The following is a 25,553-nucleotide window of genomic DNA, read 5'->3' as shown; positions in this document are numbered from 1 at the left end:
TTGGAAAGTTTGTGGTGTCAGGGAAGGAGAGACAGCTGATTCTTAAAATCGGGTGTCCCTTGACCACTCTGTAATCTGCAATTTTGAAAAACTTACAGGCTTTTAGAATATTGTTACATGCCAAGGTAATCTGTTCATTAATTCTTGATGCTGCAATTTAAGAGCTGTCCAGGGTTGTCTTTAAAGTGCTTTTGTTGGGAGATGCATTAGTGGTTATGCTAACTAATCTTTCTCACTCAGTGCTGAACCACAATCTGATTTTGATTTCCTTTTCAAATAATTTACTGCTCAATGGTCTAATTTAGCCAAATGAGCAAAGATACGTTGTTTCACTTACTAGGAGGGAAATGACAAATTTCATAAGAGTGAGTCTCCTGGGGAAGCACAGTGACTGCGTTGGCAGAAAGCCCTTGTGGATTCCCTTGTGTTGGACTCCGGGAGGCTCGGGTCTGTGCCAAACGGTGGGCTGGTGCTGGGGAGCGAGCCTGCAGTGAGTCCAGCTTTGCTCTATCCCCCTGCAGCAGTCTGGGGTTCGTCCTGCCTCGCTGATGCTGCGGCATCCCGGAGGGAATGTAAAATGGGAAAATGGTGCCGGGGAAAGGGCTTTGGCTTTTCAGTGCACACAAATTGCTTTTATTCCTTCAAGTCGAGTGGTAGGTGCATTGAGTGTGCTGGTATTAAGCAACCACAGTTCTAATTTTGCCTCGCCAGATGGCTCCGTGTGATTCTCCCAGTGCTTTTTGATATGCATGTTCGCTAGTGGGGAGATGAAATAGCGGGTCTGTATTTTAGGGCTGGAGATGGAGAGATGAGATGGATGCTGCCTCACGTTTACATGATTCATTCCACAGGTTCTGTATAAAGTAGCGAACCTTAACATCTTGCTAATTAAAGGCAATGAGAGCACATGACTGCCTGGAGTTGGTGCACCGACATGGAATGTGCTCAAAATTGCCACTGAGTGGGGACGATGGGCATCTGACTTGTGTCTGCTGGGCTGGGGGACTCTACCATGACATTTTCTTTCTGCTTACCTGTCAATCTTTCTTTGCAGGTGAGGTGCTGTCTTGTAAAAACATGATTCGTTGTGGTAGCTGTTAGCAAGGTTTGGGAAGGAGGCACAGGCTACATGAACACTGTGCCATAAAGATGGTCTTGTGCACTGGGCGATGGCATGAAGTCTGGGTTCAGCTGCCAATTGTGCTCCCGAATTTGTGGTCCTTAGTTGCTGTGGGCCTCGGTTCTTATCTGTTAGATAGAGATAATAGTGTTTCTACACTTGCGTGATGAAGATGTGCACTCCTGGATGGGAGATTTTGCTTCTGCTCTGTCTGAGGTGTCTAGTAAAATGGATGGTTTGGAGTGGAATTATTCATGATGTACTGGGAGGTATGTTTTACCCTAATGGGAGCTTCATAAAGGAGATTATTCTTTAAAAAAGCAAAAAATGCTATTTTTTACCATGGAAGTTGTTCGTCTTTTAGTACAATTCATGCTTTGATTTTCATGCATTAACTCTCTCTGTCTCTCTCTCTCTCTCTCTCTTTGTTTCTCTACAGACCTTTGTAGTACTAAACAGAGGGAAAACACTCTTCCGATTTAGTGCCACACCTGCCTTGTACATTTTAAGTCCTTTTAATCTGTTTAGAAGAATAGCTATTAAAATTTTGATACATTCATATCCTTTTTATTATTGAGTTATTCTTGCCTTTGTATATTAATTGAAAAATCTCTTACATACTGTCTTATTACTCAATTCAAATAGTGTATATGAATTACAGTTCTGCACCTGGTGAAGTTGGATTGGCCTCAGAGCATACATTAAAACATGCTTTTTTGAATGAAAAAGCATGGTCCTTTAGACACATCCAATCAAGTAAACTTTTCATTATTATCTATCTGTGTCCGTTCTTCCATCAGTGCACAGACATTGATAAGTTTTGGAATAGATATGATTTCAGGTTATACTTCACATGAAGAGGAGTTGAGCTTTAACTAGCTGCTAAAATGGTTTAAAAAAATAGCATCTGGAGAAGGAGCCAAAGATACCTTCTATGTAATTTGACCCTGACTAGTTTCTTGCTCTTTTGGCATCTCTCAAACTTCCTTCTAATGGCAAGGCTATTCCAAAATGTTCCACTGCAGGGCTTCAGACAGCTCTGATAGCTTCAGAAGCATCATCTGCATGTGTTATTAGGAGAGGAAAAAAAATAAAGTAGTATATTGAATGAGCCGCTTTGCCCTGTTTATTTATTTATTTTGTAAAAGTGACTGTAAAACGGAAATAAGTTCATTTGTTGCTTTAGAGGCTTCTATATACTTACTTCCTGCATCTCGTATGAAGAAAAAGCTTTTCCATCTTTTCAAAGTTAACTTGGGATCTGAGGCTGGGAATGTTTTCTTTGGCTTATCTGTTGCTTCTTGTAGACTTTCCTCCCCTCTGTATGTGCTGGGGGGATGCAGCTGAGAGATGCAGATCTGTCAGGTTGAGGCCGAGATGCTGGCAGTGGATCTTGGGCCTTGATCTAAGATCCATTTAAGTCTGCTTAAACAGTTTTGGAAGTCAAAACAGCTTTGAATCTGACCCTGGATTTCACCGTTCTGCTAATAATTCACTAGTTAAAATCCACTCAAACTTCTAATTCTGAAATTGTGCTGTGCCTGCAACACTCCTCAAATCAGTTAGTCCAGCACCTTCCATCTGCAAACGTGACACACAAGATCCTGAATGCACAGAGGGAGCGGAGATGTTTGAAAAGATTCGTAAGATTTTCTCCAAGCTAAATCCTAGGTGTCCATGGGTTGCAACGCTGCTTTCCTGTCGGATATGTTAGCAGACAATGTATTTTGATGTTACTGAACAGGTGGAATTATTTGGGGAGACATTTTCATTTAGGCATGTGATTTTTGAATTGCTAAGACATACTAGAAAATATAAAATAAATTGAATGGTGACGTAAAAATACTCTTTATATGTGGTCACCCTGCTCTTATTTCCCATGACTGCTGGAAGCATCTTGGCTCTTATTTGTAGTCCACAGAGAATAGACTGGAAATTGTTGTTGACTTTTATTGCAGCACAGTGATCTTTAGGGAGCCATAAGGTGATGTAAAGAGCCACACTAGTATCCCTTTGATCCTTGACTTTGTTCTACAGTATTTAGCATGATCATTATGTGCACTATTTTGACCAACTGTGTATTCATGACTTTTAGTAACCCACCTGAATGGTCGAAGAATGTGGAGTAAGTAATGCTTCTTGTGTTTTTAAGAATCTCACAGAATGTTGTTTTTCTTCTATTGTGAAATCTGTTCCTACTCACCTTTAAGTCAGCATGAATACAAGTTGTCTTTTATATCCACTTTGTTTAGACAAAAGTGTTTGTAATTCATCTTTTTTCATTACTAAAATGACATTTCTACAAACTTCTCAGTGCAGCTTTCTTTCTTCCTCATAACAGGTATACATTCACTGGTATTTATACATTTGAATCACTTGTGAAAATTATTGCAAGAGGTTTCTGTATAGATGGCTTTACTTTCCTACGTGATCCATGGAACTGGCTAGATTTCAGTGTGATCATGATGGCGTAAGTTGTGTTTTCAGATTATTTCAGGTATTTGTGGCATGCGGGAGGGGATGAGACCTTAGGAAGAGAGTGGTTGTGTAAGGAAGAAATAAATCAAGAAAAAAAGAAATCAAGGAAAACTTAAGTGAATCTCTGAAAGATTTCTTTCTTGATTTTTCAAAAGAAAGCTTTAGCCTGACATGGAGTCAGATCTAAAATGCAACTCCATGGGGTTAGTGGAGTTGCTGCTACAAAAAATATGATTTTCTGAAAACTGCCTTTATTAATATAAGACTGTATAATAGTGCCTAGCATTTTAGATTGCTCACATGCCAGAGTGGCAGCTTGTTCTGTTAAACATAGGACTAAGCCCCAAACTTCTTTAAATTCTTGTCTCTACCACTCCTTCCTTCCTTGGGCTTGCATGTTAAAATTTCATGGGATGCAACTTAAGGTTGAACAGTTACTAACCCATTTCTGATGAAGGTTCAGTGTCAGAAAAGGAGACGCTTTATTTTCCTTCCTCATTCTTTTCTCTTGTGCCAGATCAGCTTACATTGGTCTGATAATGAGGAGTTCATGGGGATGTCTGAATTCACAGCTGAACCAGGAGATGCACGCTAGATTTCTGGTTTTTTCCTTATTGGCCTGCGTTGATCATTGCTTAGGCTTAGTACCACTGGTGAAAATCAGGCGTATGTTGCCAGTAGTCTGAGTTGCTGGTGGAAGAGATTTTTTTTTTTTTTCCCTTTTACATTTGTTTTTGGAATATTGCATGTGTGCATGTCTGGGTTCCCATAGTCAACAACAGCCGATGAAAACTGAGGGATCATGTAGGAAGGCTCAGAAGCCTGATTTTCAAGGGTTCAGAGCACTTGAATTTAATCATAGTAAAATGCTTTCATCATATAAAATGCATTTTTTTGGGCTGGATTCTGCACCCAAGGTTGTTGATTTTCTGGAGTTCCTGCTTTTTCTACTTGCCTTTTAGTTGTGTATTTAAATTATATGCAAAGAGTTGGACATTGTACACAAAAAGCAAAATAACCGATACCTCACTGACACTTTAGTTTTACTTCGGAATAGATGGGGACCTGCTGTGCACAGCGTAAACATGCCTGTGTGGGTGAGGCTCCCAGTTTTGTGCACACAGATCGGATTCAACCTGTGAATTGGTTCTTTCCTTTCTTTCTTGATCAATTAACAAGTAACAGCAAGCCAGCTTTAAAAGGCCCAGTGCATTGGTCTTAAATAAATGTGCTAAATCTCTAGCTGATCTAACTCTGTAACCTCCTTGTTTCCAGTGAGGTTGCCTGTAGGCTTCAAATACAGTCCTTTTTTGTGTCAAGGGCTAGAGCAACCCTGTGCGTTATTTAAATCCCACTAACAGGGTCTAAGTTTTATGAAGCGCTTGTGGTGGCCTTTCTGCACCAGGAAGAATTGTGCATTTCTTTGCCTTTTCATACCATGTTTCTCCCCAGACAGCACAGAGGAAATATTCTATTCGAAGTTGTGATAAAATCTAACTCCGTTAACTTTGCAGTAAGCCTCTTATCCTCTGTGTATCTCAGGTTTATCCCCTTGTAAAATGGGGATAATCATACCTACCTGTGGCTCACAAACAGGTAGTAAAGCATAAAGGATTAAAATGAAGGACACTAATCAAAGCAAAAGATGATCATGCTTTATTAAAAACATGAAGTGAAGTGAATATACCTGAAACCACTGAACTGAGGTGATGTCACCAAGTCTCACATATTTGACAGTTTTACAATTACCTTCTTCTGGAGAGATAGCATTAAATTTTCAAGTCCTATATAGGCGAGAATGCACGTATCTAACAGGGCACCTGAACAAGCTGGTTGCAGTATGGAGAGACTTAAACTGTGTTTTGGCTCTGAAATTTTCTGTCTCTCTCTTTTAAATGCCAGTTCTAAAGCATTTTAAATTACAAGCTGTTTCCTACAAACAGACAACTATATGAAAAGGAAGGTGACCCCAACGGTGCCATTAACTCTGGTTTAATTCTGCAGGTATATAACAGAGTTTGTAAACCTAGGCAATGTTTCAGCTCTGCGCACTTTCAGGGTTCTGAGAGCTTTGAAAACTATTTCTGTAATTCCAGGTAAGGCGGCCTCCGGTTGGTGTTAGCTGTTGGGTACAGGCCCCTGTGAGTGATGTATTGCTTTGTCTGTAGTTGTTGTTTTATTTTGGTGTGTGTATTGTCATTGTGTTTTTTGTGTGTGACCTCCCTCATTGCAGATATGTCACAGAGTTTGTGGACCTTGGGAATGTCTCAGCATTGAGAACTTTCAGAGTTCTCCGAGCTTTGAAAACTATCTCTGTTATTCCAGGTGAGAACCGTTAAGCATTAAAGGCTGGTCTTGCGTGTATCTCTTTTCCGTATCTCCCCTCCCATCCTGCATTGCTTATTTCTCAGAAATGGCACTGGGATATTTTTGATGGGCTTTGCAGTCTGTAAAAAAAGAGTAGTTTGGAATTAAGGCTTCTGGGCCATCAAATTATGGGATGAACAGTATGCTTTTCGTACTTCTTTAACCCTGTCTACACATGTGGCTATCCAATCTCTGAAATGAAAGCCAGGCCTAAAGTTTCACATGAATAAAGGATCAGGCACTCCCTTCCTCCTCAGGTTGAACAGTTTCTTGCTCAGCATGTCATCCCACTATCCTCAGTGTTTCCAGAGCTGTTTTTAGGAATAAGTTTGTAAAGCAAGTGAGCAGAACCCAACCAAGATTAAAACCTTTCTGCGTGAGGCTACTTCAGTTACTTGGAGTCAGATGGGATCTGGGGCAGGTTGTCTTCTAGGTAATGACAACAAGCTTGCTTCCCCATCTTCGGAAAGGGTTGATGCTGCCATTTAGATATAGACTAAGCTAAATGGAGTATTGGCATGACCAGCTTTTGGATTTGTATGGTGTACTGGAACTGGTTGTCAGCTATTAATGCAATGGTGTGTGGCCCAAAGTACTAACTGCACTTTCAGTAAGCCAGAAGTCCCAATTCATAGACCTGCCCATTTCATGTGCCACCCCCAGGGCTGGACTTTGCAGGACCATCACTTACAAAGCTACTTCTAGACTCTTAACTCAATCTGGGTGTCAAAGGGTAAGCAATGGCCCTTCCTTTATTGTAAGAGACCATGGAAGCATTATGGACTGAGAATATGGTTCTGATCCTGAATTCTTGTACAGAAAAGTCTCATGCAGATGGTTTCTCAAAAGCATCCCTAATTTTAAGGTCAAGCTCAAGACTCAATTTTCATAGGCACTGAAGCATCTGTAGTTTTCCAGTTTTCAGGTGCTTGACCTGTCTCAAGGTAGGCACCCTAAATAGTCACTTGATAAGTGTTGCTCTTCTATTTCTTTGTGTTTTGTTTCTTAATGCATTAACTGACAATGGTTCTTTTGCTTTCTCAGGCTACACTTGCATATACGTTTGCCAGAAAAGAGACTATGGAATTGTAGGGGCCCATCACTTTTGTCCCCATTCCAGACTGCTAAACCCATCAGATGTACATGGCTGTTGTGCATGATGTTCTTAAGTGGCACCAGCTTTCCTTGCACCGAATGAGAGTATGCTAGAGTAATGTTCTTTCGTAGCCTTCCTTAATGTTTGGCAGTGCACATACAAAGAGCAAAAGATATTTGGTAATTGCTGTTTAGCAGTGCACTATATGGATCTGAAGTGCAGTTGTGATTCTATCAGCCTGCGACAGGTATTAACTGGCTTGCTCAAAGAAAAGCATCAATGTTAAAATAAGTTTCGTATGTGTTTTGCTTTCATAATCGTAGCAAAGTGAAGATGATGCAACCTTAATGAGCTGGTTACTGAATGTGTGACAGCATGCCTTGTCTTCCTATGGAAAGGAGCAGAACAGTTCAGTTTTGTATCATTCTCTCCATACTACCCAAAACTAATGGAGTTTTCCTTTTATTTCAAATGACAGCAAGGGGGGTGCATCTAAGCTCTTCTAAGTTCAGTGCAGCCATACTTTTTACTAAGGGGATGATTTGCTGCACACAGCCAAAGAGGATTCTGTTTGAATGTCAGGCACACTGAACACATCCACAGCTGGAACTGTAAATGGCAAAACTTTGGTTATTTGTATCAGTTAGGCTCTGGGATAGGATTGCCCCAGCTGTGGTTCTGCAGCATGTAGGTAAAACCTTGCTCCCCTCTTGATTTTGTGACTAACAATATGAGGAATGTAAGGCATTTGTGTAATTAGCCTTTTGGGTTATTTAATGTGAACTTAGGCGTAGGGTGCTGTTTATGGGTTTTAGTGCTATCATGTCTTGGGGAAGAAGTGATATTTAGAATACACTTAAAATATAAAGGAGTTCCCCTTCTGCTTCAGTGCGTGTAATGGAATGGGAACTTTTAACACTGCACTGAGCTAATGAGAAACTCATCTTAGTATTACAATGAGTGCTAACTACAACTTCTATCAATAGTTGGAATTATTCTCAGTGTGGTTTTTAGACAAGATAAAAATGGGAAATATTACCAGAACATGACATGCCACTGGACAAAATCCCATGCAGGTGGAGGATCTGTATGGATTTGTGTGACAGGAGTAGACTGTGGCACCTATGTGCTAAAACATCAAAATACTGCTTTCATCTTATGGCTTGGTAGACGATATTAAACTCTGTGGTGATCTGAAGGTATTTTTTTATTGGCACCTGAGTTGTTGGTATTTTAATTCACTAATGCCATCAGTCTCCATGCATTGCCAGCCTGTGACACAACTACATTAGATAGGACCCAGGGATGATCTGGATCTGCAGTACGAGATGGCGATTGCTTCAGCTGAAAGTTGTTGTATTTGTCCTGTGACTGGACTGGGAACACTCTTGCTGCCAGTTTATCATCTTGGTTCCAAAGCCCATTCTCCTTATATGCCTATGAGAGAGCAACATACAAACTAGAAACACAAACGCTGGTGTAAATGGCTGCATGTGCAGAGTGTTGCATATTTGAGCAATGGAGATGAGCATGCAAACGAGTGTTGTAATGGTTATTTGTCTGCCAGAACTAACAGCAAAAAAACTGCTTTGTGTTGGAGTAGGGCTTTGGCATTGATTAAAAGTTTTGAAGATTGACGTAAAAGACATTTACAAAAATTATTCCTCCATAAGAATTCCTTTTTATTTATGTATTTTTGAATCTTTATGTTGCTGATATGGATCAAACCTCTGCTGGTATAGAAAGGTTTCTTGTCAAAAGTTTTTTGCAGAATGCTTACTTGGCCTCAGCCAGAGACTTGGATCTGACTGGCCCTGAATTCAGCTGGAGCTGAATTTTTAATATTTTTCTCCTCTCCTTCCTCCCTTCAGCCTCCTTCACTACTCATTTCTAAATGCAAGATCATCCTACTTAACATCAGAAAGGTTGATTAAGGGGCCCTAATACTGTATTGTTTCTGCATCCAAAATTCTTGCTTGTTTAGATCTGTCTCCTGAATGCATTAGTGCTGCATTCTTCCCCCAGTTCATGGATGGTTCCTCTTACAGACCAGACTGGTTTGGAAAACCAGCAATATTCTTGGCTTATGCCTGAGCTTACTTTTATTATTGAGCCTTCCCTATTAACGATCCTGACGGCCTTGGTAAAACCCGAGGAGCCAGCACTCTGGATGAAATCCTGCCCTACCCGTAACAAAACCCATGACCTGAATGAAAGATTCAGCTCCTGAAAGGAAAGGAGAAGTGCTGAAACAGTTTAGTTAAGCAGTAGAAACTTAAGATGTAGACAGTTCAAAAGGTATTTGATCTTTGTAAGTTGTTGTAGTTTGTGCCAATAAGCTAGGCTTAAACACAACTAAATGTGTCCATAGAGAGGTTTGTAGCAGTGTATCTTAATTTAACATCTTTGTTTAGACAAACCCTGCTTTCATGGCAATGACTCCCGAGTATGCTTTGCATCCTCTGCTGCAAGGCTTAGATATTCTCAGGGATGAATGTTGGTATTTTGTTTTGTTCTAACTGTTGCTAGTTCACCATTGAAACCGGTGAGCTTGGTGCATTCATCACCTTTATTGTACTGTGTGGAAAAACCTAAATGCGGGTGGTGATTCCCAGGAACCCAGCCATTTTATAGCAACAATCTTTTGCCACCATATAGCAGTTATAAGGTACTGTATGTATTTGAATTTTCAATGTCTTTTCATTCTACAGGAGTGATTTCTAGTCTTGTTTTCTTCTCTGCAGGCTTGAAGACCATTGTGGGTGCCCTAATTCAGTCTGTGAAGAAGCTGTCAGATGTAATGATCTTGACAGTATTTTGTCTCAGTGTCTTTGCTCTGATCGGGTTGCAGCTGTTTATGGGCAATTTAAGGAACAAGTGTGTGATATGGCCAATTAATGTGAATGAGACTTTCCTGGATAATGGTTCTAAGGGCTTTGACTGGGAGGAATACACCAACAATATGTGTAGGTATTTCTGCAGTGATACTCCCTAAAACCTTCTTATTTGGCTTAATGCTGCTGACCAGGATTTCTGACATGGCTTATAATGTGGTGTGTTCAGCTTTGCGCAATAAAAAACCCTTACTCAGATATTTTTCAGTTTTTAGAAACCTGGCCTTGTTAAGGTGTTTCTAGTTGGGCTCATCCTTTAGAAGGTCTTGGCTGTGCTCTTTTAGCTGAATATTTTGTCAAAAAAGCATTTTTTTTCTGTTTTGTTTCCGATTAAAAATGGATTATCTATGGTAAATGGGAAGTAACTCTCTACCCATTTAAATCCCTGGGCTGAATGTCAGGTCCTTCACTTGGTTTTGCTGAGTTCTTCAGAGAATGCACATGTAGTTGTTGGTACCTGTTTCTGCTTTGCAGCATCCTTCCACGCTGGCAGGATTTCAGAGCTGTAAATGATGCTGCGGATGATCAAGGAACCAGCCTCCAAGTTTTTGTAACTTAATTTCTTCCTCCCTTCTCACTTTGAGCTTCTCTACTGTGCAGTCAGCTAGTTTAAAATCTATTCAAAATGCTGTACTGACTTCCAGAAAGGTGTTTAAACTCAGGCACAGTTAGTGGGGCTAATGTTATTTAAAGCTGAGTTAGTTTACTGATAAATTTATCAGTAGGGGTCTAGAGGGCTCGTAAGTGAAGGTTTTTATAGTACTATAGTATGTTAAATCCTCTAACTCCATATGTGTGTGCATGTAATCTTTTCTTTTTCATCTTCTTCAGCAAATTTTTACATAATTCCTGGCGCCCCTGATCCTTTGCTCTGTGGTAACAGCTCAGATGCAGGGTGAGTGTTGAGCTTTATTAAAAGTGGAGACTCTAATTACCGTTGATGTTGGCTAATGATGGCAAAACCTTTGGAATATTTCCTGTTGCATCCTTTGGTGGTTCTGGTGTTATTTCACACATAAAAAATTTCACGTTTCTTAATGTAATTATTAATCCATTGTTACTGTCTGTTTGACTAATATAAGGTAAGCTGACATCCTTCATGTCCTCTCAGGAGGCAGGTACCTGTAATGACGATTGCTAGTGGCATTATTTCCCTCTGAATCCAATCATGAGAATCATCACAGAAGTAGGGGATGGAGGTTCAGAAATGGAAACTTTCCATGTGCTATTACTTCCAATTGGTTTTTCACCCAGTCCTTCAGCTCTAAAGACACTTACGGCAAAAGCTAGTCCTTTCGGCTCACGCTGGGTGAAAAGCCTCACATTGCCACATCTTGTTTCCGTAGGACAAAGATAGCAGGGCTTTTCTGAAATCCTGTCAGTCTCCTTGTCTGCTGTTCTCACTCAACACAGAAAGCAAAATGCATGCCATTTGTTATGAGAGTTGTGAAAATCTCCATTAAGCATGGATAATGTGCATGTTGTCAACTTGCTCTATCCCTTTTACTGCCTTGATGCCCTGAAATGGCTGTCATCTTCTTCACAGTCAATGCCCGGAGGGTTACACGTGCATGAAAGCAGGACGGAACCCGAACTATGGTTACACAAGCTTTGACACTTTCAGCTGGGCTTTTCTGGCTTTATTTCGCCTTATGACTCAGGACTTTTGGGAAAACTTGTATCAATTAGTAAGTAAACACTTTGCTTCAGTGTTACACAAGATGAGAATTTGGGGACAATACAGGGAAGGAAAACGTGACAAGCTTTATTTTATTCCTCCTGTCTGAAAGAGTAACTATAAATAAAGCTGCACAATGAGATATTGTGTGTTGAGGAGGAAGGGGACATTATCTGTAAACGGCTGTTGTACTTCTAAATCCAGAAGGGGTGGTAGGTCCTCAGTGTGTGTACAGCTGAACTGTGAATTAATACTGGGAAAACCTGGCCGCCTGCTGCAGCAGACTGTGAGCAGTTCAGCTCTGCTCACAGGAAATGCTTAGGCGCTTTGGAGGGCAGAGTGTTTTCTGGTAATCCGAGGATGGTTTGGGGATCTTGCTGAAATGGCTTTTCTTCTATTTTGTTTTGTTTTAAGGGTGTCTAAGCATTGAGTTTCACACTGTACTTCTGAATCATTTTCAGTCTGCATCCGTTGGATGTTCCCTTAAGAGAAGAAGAGGGATGTCACCTTTTGTGTTTATGGCTAATGAATGTGCAGTGTCTTAGTGCTTTGCAGTGGAAGTGCTGAGACGTTAAATATTCAGCACTGCTATATTTTCTTAGAAGCATTCAGGTCAAGAAACTTGGGATCAGTTCGTGTATCGGGTGTCACTCTGAAATTGCTTTCCCCTTTCCTTTTCTCTTCCCTCTACTGTTCTTTTCTACTTCCAGACCTTACGAGCAGCAGGAAAAACCTACATGATCTTCTTTGTCTTGGTGATCTTTGTGGGATCGTTCTATCTGGTTAACCTAATTTTGGCTGTGGTAGCTATGGCTTATGAAGAGCAGAACCAGGCCACATTGGAGGAGGCAGAACAGAAGGAGGCAGAATTTAAGGCCATGTTAGAACAATTGAAAAAGCAGCAGGAAGAAGCACAGGTGAGTGGTTAGATGGTATATTTTTTGATGCATTTACATATTTTAAGATTTATTTGCTTGTTATTACAGAGCAATGATGTATAATTAAAAAATGCAGCAATGCCATGGCTTACTTGCCCTGGCATCACATCCTCTGTTGACCGGGGTTGACATTGTGCACTATCTCTTCCCTGCTGCTGCTGGTTTTTCCTGAATTATATGCAAGCTTGCTGTCTTTATTTTGTACTGGAAAACTCCTTCTATTAAGGAAATTGTAAATGTTCCCAGAGTTCCTAGTTAAGCGTGGGAATATCTTTGCAAGATAGACAAGTACATCTTTGTCATTCCTTTATCAAATGCTTATAAACAAAGCTGAGGGACGGACTGAGAGAGATTTTACTACCTGCAACAGTAGACTATAAAAATTTTTACAAGTCCTGGCTGCAAGTTTCTTCCAAAAGAAAGAACAAGCATCTTAATCCTGCCCCAAAGACTTGTACTTACATGCATTAAGCCACACTCTTTCTTAAAGCAGAAAATGGAGTGTTAATCATGGTAATATCTAATTTATTTTTCCCTTCTCTTGCCTACACCCTCAGGCTGCTGCTATGGTCACTTCAGCAGGGACAGTCTCAGAAGATGCTGTGGAAGATGATGGTGGGGGGAGGATGTCTCGGAGCTCTTCAGAGATTTCCAAACTCAGTTCCAAGAGTGCCAAGGAGCGTCGAAACAGAAGGAAAAAACGAAAGGACAAGGAACTGTCAGAAGGAGAGGAGAAGTGTGACAATGAAAAGGTGTTCAAGTCTGAATCTGAGGATGGCATGAGGAGGAAAGCATTCAGGCTACCAGATAACAGGCTAGGAAGGAAATTTTCCATCATGAACCAGGTAGTTTTCATTTCCTTTGCTAACGTTTATGCTTGCTTGTAGTCAGGATAATATTCTAGTTTAGATCCTGATTAGCATGTCAAAGCAATCCGCCCACTATCTTAAACTTGCAACCGATCGGGAGGACACTTAACTGTGCAAAGTTACAGCCCTTGCACACACTTACCCTGGCATGAGAGTAGTGGTCTAACCAGATAACTTCTTCACTGACGTAGCCCAGCCAGCCAAGAGCGAACAACTCTTAAAGTATCACCAACAGCTAAGTGGTGATGGTTTGTGTAGACCTGGTGAGGGAGCAAAATCAGTTTAGCAGCACTTGACAGCACTGCAGTGCTTTGTTTCCATACTATTCACGCTGTTATCGTTCTTTCTTTTCTCCCTCCCAGTCTCTCCTCAGTATCCCAGGCTCCCCTTTTCTCTCCCGACACAATAGCAAGAGCAGCATCTTCAGCTACAAAGGGCGATTTCGTGACCCAGGTTCAGAGAACGAGTTTGCTGATGACGAGCACAGCACAGTGGAGGAAAGCGAAGGCAGGAGAGACTCCCTTTTCATCCCCATCCGCGGTCGCGATCGAAGGAGCAGCTACAGCGGCTACAGTGGCTACAGCCAGGGCAGCCGGTCCTCGCGGATTTTCCCCAACCTCCGCCGAAACGTGAAGAGGAACAGCACGGTGGATTGTAACGGCGTGGTGTCCCTCATCGGTGGTCCACCTTCCAGCATGCCTGGGGGACGCCTTCTGCCTGAGGTGAAAATAGATAAGCCAGCTACCAACGACAGTGTAAGGAAGTCAATGAGTAGATAGCGTAGGCATGGCGGTCTGTCCTCTTCTCCTCTCCTGTATGCCACCCTTCAAGTGAACCAGACTCCCTGGCAGAATGAGAGTCAGTCTGTCTGACCGCAGACGATAAAGTCTTTATTGGATTAAACACCCTGTGCTTTAACTTCCCCTTCCTTTTCTTCTCAAATTTAATGACCCACCTCGTTCTCCACCTGGCTTCCTGGGAAAAAAAGGCTTGGAATTCAGTCCTTAATTAAAGGACTAATAATAGTAGAAACCCTTAGTATATGTCAGGCCAAATTCATAAGGAGCTATTTAAAGCATGGGAATGGGCAAACCAACCAAAGTTTGTTGCAAATGTTCTCCACAATAAGATAAAATATTTGGGGATTTAAAGGGAGGTACAAACAATCTTTTAGCTGTCACTAAATTTTGCAAGGGAAGCTCTTAGTAAAAGAAGGATTTTTTTCAAATATTATTTTTTCGTTTTTGAATTTTCCTTGACTGTGACTTTTTGTAATTAGTTGACTGAATTGGTATTGAGTAACCTTTTTAGTGGATCAATGTTTCAGAACGCAGGAGAGAAACAAAGCTCAAAAAATAGATTATTAGTTAGTGGGGCATAAAAGAATCTGGGTAAGATTGAAACAACATCATTTGAGAGATACCTACATCAACTGTTTCCGAGAAAAGTCTGGTTACCGTGCCTATAAATTCCAAGCTATTTTTTTTTTTAGTTATTTCAATTCTCGCAACCTGTTTGACCTTAATTAGTTATGTTAAGCATCAGTTGCTACCTGGCTTTTTTCTTCCCTAGTTAGCATGTTAGTACAATGTTTTGCTTCAGTATTTAATTCTTTTTCTGACACAGCATGAATGTGGTAGGAATAGTAATCTGCATGATGCATGCGCACAAGAGAAAGTATTACTTAGCAGTTATTTTGCTAACTCTATGTGTAGAGAGAGTTCAACATGCAACAAGCAATTAACTGTCAAGGTGGGAGAGCTGCATGGGCTGTGCAGAGACCTAGGTTCTCAAGCAGACAGTGGCAAATTCCTGTAATGAGGAAAAAAAACCCCATTGTTTTGGCCTAACAGAGACTGGCATTTCTAGAGCAATCTTAGGAGGGAAACTGTGAGGTGCCTTTAAAAGTGCAAGCTCTTTGACTTGAGGGGGGAGCAAGGTGATCCTTCACAAAGGTGAAATTGAGACATGGTTTCATATCCCTGTTGTGTTAGAAAATCAGCTTCATAGTGGGCTAGAGTGGGAGAAGTCCCCATTAGTTCTCGGATAGTGATGTGGCCGAGCTTCTTTTATTCTAATTTTGAGATGCAGATTTTTAAATAAATGTTGGTACTGTCAGATGCTCAGTTCCTAACCCTTATTAATTTGGGTGCCACAAATGAGGCTGAGGTGGAGTTCACACTGACCAGATGGGTTGTAAAGTGGCCCAGTTACAAGAGTCACTGCCCGTCTGTGCTGTTTGGTAGTAGTACAGAGCGTAAATTACTTTGTCCTATAGCAGTCTTCATTAGAAATGTTCTTTAAAATATAGTCCTTAATTTGTCTAAGGCTGCAAAGCACTGGTGCTAGCAGAAATGAGGGCTTGAGTTTTGGTTTGACCACTTACATAATGTAGGAATGTGAGAAGGATGGCAGGAACAAAGATGTTTTTCTCTCTTGGGCGTACGTGCCACATTTCTAGGCTGAGAGTATGTAAAATACTGGGAAGACGTAAGAGTTTGTATTAATCATCATATGAATTTTGCAGGGTACTACTGAAATCGAAATTAGAAAGAAACCTGGTGGGTCTCTCTTGGTCTCAATGGATCAGGTGAATGCATCCTATGGAAGAAAGGATCGAACCAACAGTGTAATGACCGGGTTGACAAATACCCTTGTTGAGGGTAGGTATGGCTTGGAGGTGTGCCTTTGGTATTTTTCAGTATGTATGTATCGATTGCCATCTCGTGGTGTGTTGTAGGAAGACAACACCTGGCAGTTACAGGATAATTCCTCACACCACATCTGCCCTGGGTTCCCTGTGCTGGAGCCGTGCTGGCTGTCCCTTTGCATGGCCGGAGGTGTGGCTGGTCACAAAATACGGATACGGACACACGTGTCTGCTCAGTTTGTCCAAGAGGATGCCAAATGGTCATGTTAAACTTCATGAGATGGCTTCCTAGTGGCTTAGGGGATTAGAGTGATAGCTGGTCTATAAGGGAGCTGGTGAGGGGTGTAGGGGGGGGAGTACAAGCTCAGGTCAGGCCCTGTCTGTTCAGGCAAGTGCAGCACAGCAGAGATCAGTTTTGAGCCTTGGGTACCTGACACAGGACGTGCATGCCCTTCAGATATACGGAATTTAGCTATCCGTGCTTTCAAGTAGTACATATTCATGCATTGGTTTTGCCTAAACCTGCTTCTTTTGAGTCATTATTGATACGGAAATATTTATTGGACTTTATTTTACTTGGTTTTGCATCTGAAATATATAGATACAGAGGTAAAGACAACAAAGAGTTGTGATTTTACAATAATGAATACGCAGTGTGGAGATTATAGGAGTAAGACAATGTCTGATACAATGTGTTCTGTCTTCTGCCATCTCCCAAGGACTGGAGAGACCCTCCTTTGCTTACAGTCTGTGGGAGAGAAAGATTTGAGCTATGCTAAGAGCTGAAATGTGACAGCTGTCAGAAGAGAAAGGGACTTCTGCATGACGGAAATTCTGAAATGGACAGCACACGGAGATTAGATTTCCAAATATGTTATGCGGGACCCAGCAAGAATTTATGAACAGCAGCCATATGAGGTTGATGATCTCAAATTCTTGCTGTCTCCTGCAATAAAATTGTATGAAAACTAAATATACTTAGAAACAGAGCAAGGTTCTGCTGCTGCTTCCCTCCTGCGCAAACGCCTACAGGCTACAGTGCTATGGGCCTCTTTTTTAACTTTAGAAATTCCAAGGCAACTAAATACTAAGCAACCAGAGAACCAATGAGAAAGAGAGCACAGTGGTCCTTCCCTACCCATAAAAAAATAAATCTTCAGCATGAACAGCTGTATAGCCTGAATGGAACCATTGCAAGTCAAAGAATAGAGGGGGGGGGAAACTCCTGATTTATAAGGGTTTTTCCCCTAAACACTTGAAATAAGCCAGTGTAAAAAAAATGGACACGGCATCATGTTTGATTTCTGTAAATGGATGTGGTTAGTCTTAATCAGGTTATTCCTGTTTAAAATCCTTCGCAGCATTATGTCATATATTTCCTCTTTTAGACCGTGTCTGGATTCAGCACAGAATTCATTTAAGTTATTTAAAAATTGGCACCAAAGACAGTTTAGAAGCTGTAACTTCGATTTAAACTGGTTTACCTTGATCAGTTCTGAGTTAAATATATCCCTTCATTTAAAAGAATTTGGATTGAATCGGAAGATCCACGCGGGGCTGTTGCACAGGTTTAGAACTGCACTTCCTAGTAACCTCGTGCAGATGTGATGTAGCTCTTGTGTAGGGATGAAGGAGAAGTCGGTGAAGCTCAGTACAAAGGCTTGACCTAACTCTCCTGGCGTGGCAATCTGCATGATTGGTCATGGTCATAAGGTTCATGGCTTAGTAAGTCTTTGTCTTAAGCTATTGCCAAGCATCCTGGAGTTCTTTTGGTTTGAGTGTTGTATGTACATACGGCAAAAAGTATCTTTGGCCCAAGAATATTGAACTATTGTGCAAGCAGGGAGACACGAGAGGGGTTCATGACAGGCAAGACCAGGCGGTATTTTACCCATGCTGAGCGTCAGACAGATCCAGCAGCCTTAGAGTTGAAGACTGAACTCTGTTGCTGTTTTGGTTTGTAACTGTAGAACTGGAAGAGTCCCAGAGGAAGTGTCCCCCTTGCTGGTACAAATTTGCCAACACGTTCTTGATCTGGGAATGCCACCCGTACTGGATCAAGCTGAAGGAGATAGTGAACTTAATTGTCATGGATCCTTTTGTTGACTTGGCCATCACCATCTGTATTGTGCTGAACACTTTGTTCATGGCAATGGAGCACCATCCTATGACCCCAGAGTTTGAACATGTGCTCTCCGTAGGAAATCTGGTAAGATAGTATTGGTAAATATTCCTTACAGATCTGCTCCTACTGGGATACCTTGCTTGTTAATGTAGACTTAGACTGAAAGAACTGCTATTCCAGACTCTAGCGGACACTGAGCTATGTGAGCTTGCCCTTACTGCAGTCTCTGGCAACTCAGAGATGTGTGCTAAGGGTGCGCTTCTCCGGTCAGAATTTGTTACTACTTAAAAATCCATCTGTTAATTCCTGGTATGCCTGAGTAGGTCAATGATATTTGTGCTGCGTTGGAGGAGAAAAGACTACTGCAGACAAGCACAGGGCATTCCATAGGCTGCATGTTTGAATTGGTGTGACAAATTGCATCATTCAATATTTAGCCTGAAGATCAGAAAATGAACAAAAGCAAATCTTTGCCTGTTCTTTGTTTGTCTGTCTCCTCACTGCTCCAGGTTTTCACTGGAATTTTTACAGCAGAAATGTTCCTGAAGCTTATTGCCATGGATCCTTACTATTATTTCCAAGAAGGCTGGAACATCTTTGATGGATTTATTGTGTCCCTCAGTTTAATGGAACTGAGTCTAGCAGATGTGGAAGGACTTTCTGTGCTGCGATCTTTCCGATTGGTATTCCATATTCCAGTTCTTTTTGAATGTTACTAACTTGGAGCTACTAGAAAGCTTTTTACAGAAAAAAAAGCAAACCCCACTTTTTTCTAGTTTGGGGGAGGACAGAGATGGACTAGTATCATTTTTGTGGTCTCTTCTTACTTCACAACTGCTGTTTATGAGATCTGAGCAACAGCTCGTTGCATTTAGGCAGTGAAGGATGACTTGGGAGGTATCTTGATGTAGAGTACTTAATATGGGCGGAGATGGTCCATGTTAGAATGCACTTCTTATTTCATGTGTCAAATTTGGTAGGTTGTGTGTTACAGTATAATAAAAGTGCTAAATACCTACAGCCTTTGTGTGCTTTAACTTGTGCTATCAGTGGTTAAGCTTTTGAAAATGAAATTATGAAAACCGCAAGGTTAGATTTTGGGGCACAGAGAACCACAACTGAGGTCAGATTTTCCAAGGAGCATAGTACACTCTGAAGCTCCTGCTTATATCCAGCTTCAGAAAGTCTGTCTCCAAATGAGATTCTCTGGAAATTAAACTTTGATTGTGTGTTCTGGATATGCCAGGAAAACAAGTCCTTTTTTCCAGGGGAGGATGAGAAGGATTCAGGAAAGAGAAAAGTAATTTTTTGTGACACACATCCTTCAAATAAGTCACCTAACTTCCTTAATGTTGCAAAGTTTGCAAAGCAAGATGGAAGCTCCATACTTTTCCTTTGTAAAGGGAGATCACCATGTGGGGGATAACTAAGTACAAAATACAGGAGGCCAAATTCAAAGAGAAGTTAAGCATTTCCTACTCCTACTGACTTCAGTAGCAGAAGCATGGGCTTATGTTTACGTAAAATACAAGAAGGTTGCCATTCAGGAAGTTCTGTCTGATTTTCCTCTTTGTTTAAGATGAAATTAAATTAAGTGTCATTTGTCTGTTTTGTTTTTTGGTTTGGTTGTTTTTTTTTGTAGCTGAGAGTCTTCAAACTGGCCAAGTCCTGGCCCACTCTGAACATGCTGATAAAAATCATCGGTAACTCAGTGGGTGCTTTGGGGAACTTGACCTTGGTGCTAGCCATCATCGTGTTCATCTTTGCTGTGGTGGGCATGCAGCTCTTCGGCAAAAGCTACAAGGAGTGTGTCTGCAAGATCAATCCGGACTGTGAGCTACCCCGCTGGCACATGCACGATTTCTTCCACTCCTTCCTTATTGTCTTCCGTGTGTTGTGTGGGGAATGGATTGAGACCATGTGGGATTGTATGGAAGTAGCAGGACAGGCCATGTGCTTGATTGTCTTCATGATGGTCATGGTCATCGGAAATTTAGTGGTCAGTAAATGGTTACTGAGGGTCTTTATTGGTTGCCTCTGGGTGGGGTAGAATGTGGGGAGACTGGACTAGGGAGTAATGATTTGTGAGTCTGTTCAGCTCTCTTGGGGTCCTTCATGGCCTTTGACATATGACCAGTCCTGTTGACTTTGGTAGCACAATATTAAGGATGTGCTTTGCTTGATCAGGGCCTTAAACAGCTGCCCACAAATAAAGCATCCAAGCACTTTGCAATAAAAGCTGGAGGTATGAAACCCTCAGTCAAAGGGGACAGACGCATACCTTGCCTGAGGGCATAAAAGAAGCAAAACCTGGCTTTTCAAACGCCAGGAGAGGAAATAATTTGGTACACAGGGGAAAGTCCCAAAGTGTTAAAATCAGGTTGGAAGTTTCTTCCAAAATCTGCCCACTAGCTCAATCATGAGGTACAGTTGTGTGCAAGAATCGGCTGGTGAAATTGCACGGCCTGTTGTGTGGGAGGTTAGACTAGATCATGATGTTTCCTTCTGGTCTTAAATTTTATGAAGAAAAGTCTATGGAGGAAAATGTAAGCAAGAATGAAGTAGTGTGAACAGTTGCATGTCTTCAAAGTAGTGTTGTGAGCTCTCTCTGAGAGGACTTGTCTTGCCAAGGGATTTTGACAAAATAAGTCTTGGGGACTATTGCTAGATGTGGGCAAAGAAATAGAGCTGGGAGTGATCGCCTAAAATGCCTAGATTTGGCCCATTTCCTTTGAGCTAGAGATGGGACTAAACCAGTAACGCTGAATTTAAATCCCTTGGATGGCTGCTGCTTAAATCCCTCTCTTTTAACATCTGCGGTCTGGATCCTGCAAGGGGCTCTATGTCAGGGACCCTTTTACCTGCACCAAATCCCTGGGACCCCAGCAGAGTTGTGTGCTGCACAGGGCTCCTCCGTTCATGGAACGCATTGCAGGATCAGTGTCTTGTTCCTTGAGTCCTGGGTACCTCAATAGGTCTATGGGCACCAGAGCTGGTTCTTGGTGTGGTGTCCAGAGACTTAGCTCTGCAGCCCCTGTTAACATCAGCAGGACTTGGGTGGCTAAATACTCATATTCGGCTTTGGAAAAATAACCCTCGTGTGTCAGCTCTGACAAGCGTGACCTCTTCTCTTTCAGGTGCTGAACCTGTTCTTGGCCTTGCTACTGAGCTCCTTCAGCGCAGACAACTTAGCAGCAACAGATGACGATGGGGAGATGAACAACTTGCAGATTTCTGTTATTCGTATCAAGAAAGGCATTGCCTGGACCAAGGCAAAAGTGCGTGAGTTCATGCAGACTCATTTCAAGCAGAGAGAGGCAGATGAGGTCAAACCTTTGGATGAATTGTATGACAAGAAGGTGAACTGCATCGCTAACCATACAGGGGCTGATATCAACAGAGACATTGATTATCAGAAGAACGGAAATGGCACGACGAGTGGAATTGGGAGCAGTGTGGAGAAGTACATAATAGACGAAGATCACATGTCCTTCATCAATAACCCCAATCTCACTGTCCGGGTACCTATTGCTGTAGGTGAATCGGATTTTGAAAATCTCAACACAGAAGATTTCAGCAGTGATACAGATCCTGATGGCAGCAAAGAGGTAGGATGAAATGCTAAAAATTCGTTCTAGTCATTTGACCCTCGTGTGAGTGCCTGGAAGCATCTTGGGAGGGAGAACTAGATAGTTCCAGCACAAAACTTCTGTTTGTATTATGATGTTGGTTTTGCCCTCAAGACAGAAGTTTCTTGTGCTAGTTGCTCTATGGAAAGCCACAAATACTTGTAAATATATATATAATATACTTAATACTGTCTGTCCTGTTAATGTGAGATGCAAGCTGGGTCAGGATCTTAGTGAGGTGAAGTGAGGAAACAACTTTCATGACAATACATCTGGTGAACAAATCGCTGAGTCATCATGAAGTTTGATATTTGTTGGGAACTAATTATAGATTGGATTGGGTTTTATTTTGTGTTCAAGAAACTTGATGATACCAGCTCCTCTGAAGGTAGCACCATTGACATAAAGCCTGAAGTGGAAGAAGTCCCTGTGGAGGCACCAGAGGAGTATCTGGACCCAGACGCATGCTTCACAGAAGGTAAGCTGACTAGGAGCGTAGAAAGAAGCCTCCGAGCTGTTTTGGGGACCTGTCAGCTGTAAGCTTACCTTAAGGTTAGGTCTTAGTTTGGATCAGGGCTGGTTGTCAGCTTATTTTCAGACCCTTCTTGGACCCTAGTGAACTAGTTTAGAAGAATTTGCAAAGTGTAGGCCTTGGAGATATAGTTGCCATCGCAAGGATGTACATGACCTATGCATAGGGCAAGTTGATCTTTTGTACAACTGACGCCTTGAGTACTTAGAAGCAGAAGAATTTGGCTTCTGGTCGGGATTTTTTTGTGGGGTTTTTTTCCCCCTTCTGTCGCTGGCCTCAATGTCTTTCAGCAACTGATCCATTGCAGGTATTCCCATGGCAAAGATATTTTAAATGGTTCAAGGTTATTTTATCAGTAAGTTTTCCATTCCTCTTCTGTGAAATGCATGGATACCTCGCCAAATATAATGAGCTTAATCTGTTCATAACTTGATGTTAATTCAGGTGCCCAGATACAGAAGTGGTGAAAGTAATCATAAAATCCTCAAGAATGCAAGAGTTTTAACTGAAATTCAGCGTGTTTAATATTGTTGACATCAAAACTGCTTCTAGACAATGACAGTTTTATGTTCTTAGATTAAATCATCTGTTACCTAACAAAATTTGGGCTTATATTCCTTTGTGCACTATCCCCATTCCAGGTTGTATGCAGCGCTGTAAGTGTTGTCAGGTCAATATTGAGGAAGGGCTGGGGAAGTCTTGGTGGACCTTGAGGAAGACTTGTTTTCTGATTGTGGAACATAATTGGTTTGAGACTTTCATCATCTTTATGATCCTACTGAGCAGTGGTGCTCTGGTGAGTAAAATACAGAAATACATGTAGCCCAGTGGTGTTAAGCTAGGGGACTTCTAATTGGGAAAGCTGTATATAGGAAATTTGGTGAAAAAGCAAGCAATGATGATTCTTACCCAGAAAACAACACAGCTCTGTTGTGGTAGGTACTGGACAAAAGCCTTTTTGAATTATTTTTGTTTAGTTTGAATTAATAATGAAGACTAAAAGCCTGCAAATCTGGGTTCTGATCATAGCATGACTAGAAACATGGGGATTTGGGACAAAATCAGACTGTATCTATGTCTCATTTTCACATTACCGAACAAGAATATCTATATTTCCCTTTCTTCACTTTCCCATGTTTGCAGAGCTTCTCGACCTCGCGGTGTTAAATAGATACAAATAATCACTATGTATGTTTGTTTTCACACAGTACACTATTTTGTAGATAGGGTTATACAACAAACACATTCAAGCTTGTTACGAATTTTAGGACAGAAGTCCACAACAATTCATATCCCACAGCAGTAGCCTGGTTTTCTTTATATGCACAGCTTTCATAGTAATTAACAGTCTGATTGCCAATGAGCTCAGCCCTTTTGGATGTCCTGAGTGCTGAGCTGCAGAGAAAACTTGCTTCTGCTTGTTACTGTAGTGATACCAGTAGCTGAACATTTTAGATATAAAGGCTTGTACTCACATCCCCAAAAGGCAGAGAAGTTCTTGTGTTACTTATTCAGGAGTTTCCTTTTTTTTTTTGTGGTTTTTATGTTTTTTGGTTTGGTGTTGCAGTGTTGCAACTACTACAGCAGATAAGGTGCACTGTATAAGAAATGTAATTCCACTGCTCATCTCAGTATGGTTTGAACAAGCTTCTGGATAACAACATTGAACTATGGAATAAATCCTATGTAATGACATGAGTACCTGGTTATTTCCCAGGCTTTTGAGGATATTTACATAGAACAGAGAAAAACCATCCGGACCATCCTGGAGTATGCAGACAAGGTCTTCACTTACATTTTCATCCTGGAGATGTTGCTGAAATGGTGTGCTTACGGATTCGTCAAGTTCTTCACTAACGCCTGGTGCTGGCTGGATTTCCTCATTGTGGCTGTATGTATCCTCTCCTCCTTATTTCTGGTTGGAAAAAAATGTTAATTAGAAGAATGCTGGGGTAATGTTTTTTCCTGAGAAGTGTCCTAACTGAATCATATATTTAATGAGGATTCAATCCCAGGTATCTGTAAGTTTCCCAAACAGGGATAAAACCTTTGAGCCCGTTAAGTATTGCTAGTGTTTCCTGTGCAACTGTGGAATTTCTGCCCTGCAGGTCCTAATGAGCCTGCAGAGACAAAGGAGGGTTTTCCAGCCCTTGGCTCTTTTGCTCCACTGAAAATACTGTTTCTAAGAGGTCTGCCCACGTGTTGAGCTACCGGAAGGTGTTAACAGTGGGAGAACTTGTGCAGACATGATATTCCTTGGTGACACTCTCTTTCTGTAATCGTTTGCTTGCATTATTAACGATGGGGGGATAATGAAGCAGGCAAAGTCTTCCCATCCTACCACCTAGCGAGGTCTGTTGTTCTGAACGTTGGGTGCGTGTATTTGTGAAAATCTGAGTACTTTGAAAGCTTATTATGTAAAATGAAGTTCAACATCATCCTTCTGTTAAAAAGATCTAATGCCCAGGAGAGAAAAAGCAGGACCACATGAAACAGCAAAGACAGCTTGCTGATAAGTGATCATAGCATGAACAAGGGAAACACTTGGTCTGGACAGATCAGCACATGATCACCCTGGAATTCCCCTGCAGAACATCTTGGTAGGGAGAATAAATTTGAGAATTAAAAGAAGAAAGACAATAGAGAGGTGTTAGCAATAAATTTGACTCTGAAGCATAGCAAGGGCATTTAAAATAAATGGAATTTATGCTGTCAAAAGTGGCAGAAAATTATGGAATTTGATAGGGCTTGAAGTCCAAAGAATTGCAAAAAAAGGAACTGTAGAATCCCAAGTGCTTGGATTCTTCTAAAACATTTCATCACATCCAGTTGTGAATCAGTGTCCGTAGTGAATGCCCCAAAAGCAAGTATAAAAAAAAAAAATTCCAAGCTTCTCATTTGGAACATTTTGAATATGATTCAGTTATGCCAAGTTGCTGTTCAGTGACATTATCACTCTGGAAATATTTCTGAGTAGGTGGAGGAACTATGCTTGGAATTCAGGGGCAGAAGTGACTCAAGATGTCTACATTTCCTGTGGAAAACTGAATTTTTTAATTTTTTTTTTTTTTTTTTAAAAAGTCCTCTCTGATCCCCTTAACACCTTTCCTTTTAACACACATCTTGAAGCAGTAACTCTTGTTTTCTGAAAATAACCCTGTATCTCTTTCACTGCCT

The 25,553-nt window shown here is 41.3% G+C and overlaps 1 protein-coding gene across 1 annotated transcript in view; it reads left to right on the top strand.

Annotated features, from left to right (window-relative positions):
• SCN8A (sodium voltage-gated channel alpha subunit 8) overlaps positions 1 to 25,553 on the top strand; it is a 57,881-nt gene that overhangs the window by 17,645 nt on the left and 14,683 nt on the right. Inside the window, exons 3-20 of the mRNA XM_075049483.1 lie at positions 1,560 to 1,678; positions 3,156 to 3,245; positions 3,462 to 3,590; positions 5,832 to 5,923; positions 9,806 to 10,027; positions 10,787 to 10,850; positions 11,502 to 11,643; positions 12,344 to 12,550; positions 13,129 to 13,416; positions 13,803 to 14,195; positions 15,968 to 16,103; positions 18,061 to 18,299; positions 18,725 to 18,898; positions 19,858 to 20,214; positions 21,353 to 21,823; positions 22,205 to 22,322; positions 23,018 to 23,172; positions 24,094 to 24,267. Coding sequence (XP_074905584.1) covers positions 1,560 to 1,678; positions 3,156 to 3,245; positions 3,462 to 3,590; positions 5,832 to 5,923; positions 9,806 to 10,027; positions 10,787 to 10,850; positions 11,502 to 11,643; positions 12,344 to 12,550; positions 13,129 to 13,416; positions 13,803 to 14,195; positions 15,968 to 16,103; positions 18,061 to 18,299; positions 18,725 to 18,898; positions 19,858 to 20,214; positions 21,353 to 21,823; positions 22,205 to 22,322; positions 23,018 to 23,172; positions 24,094 to 24,267 — 3,570 coding nt within the window. The remainder of the gene's footprint in view (positions 1 to 1,559; positions 1,679 to 3,155; positions 3,246 to 3,461; positions 3,591 to 5,831; positions 5,924 to 9,805; positions 10,028 to 10,786; positions 10,851 to 11,501; positions 11,644 to 12,343; positions 12,551 to 13,128; positions 13,417 to 13,802; positions 14,196 to 15,967; positions 16,104 to 18,060; positions 18,300 to 18,724; positions 18,899 to 19,857; positions 20,215 to 21,352; positions 21,824 to 22,204; positions 22,323 to 23,017; positions 23,173 to 24,093; positions 24,268 to 25,553) is intronic.

The sequence above is a fragment of the Buteo buteo genome, chromosome 17, assembly GCF_964188355.1.
Source record: "Buteo buteo chromosome 17, bButBut1.hap1.1, whole genome shotgun sequence".
Classification (NCBI taxonomy): domain Eukaryota; kingdom Metazoa; phylum Chordata; class Aves; order Accipitriformes; family Accipitridae; genus Buteo; species Buteo buteo.
This window is presented reverse-complemented; position numbering and strand designations above follow the sequence as displayed.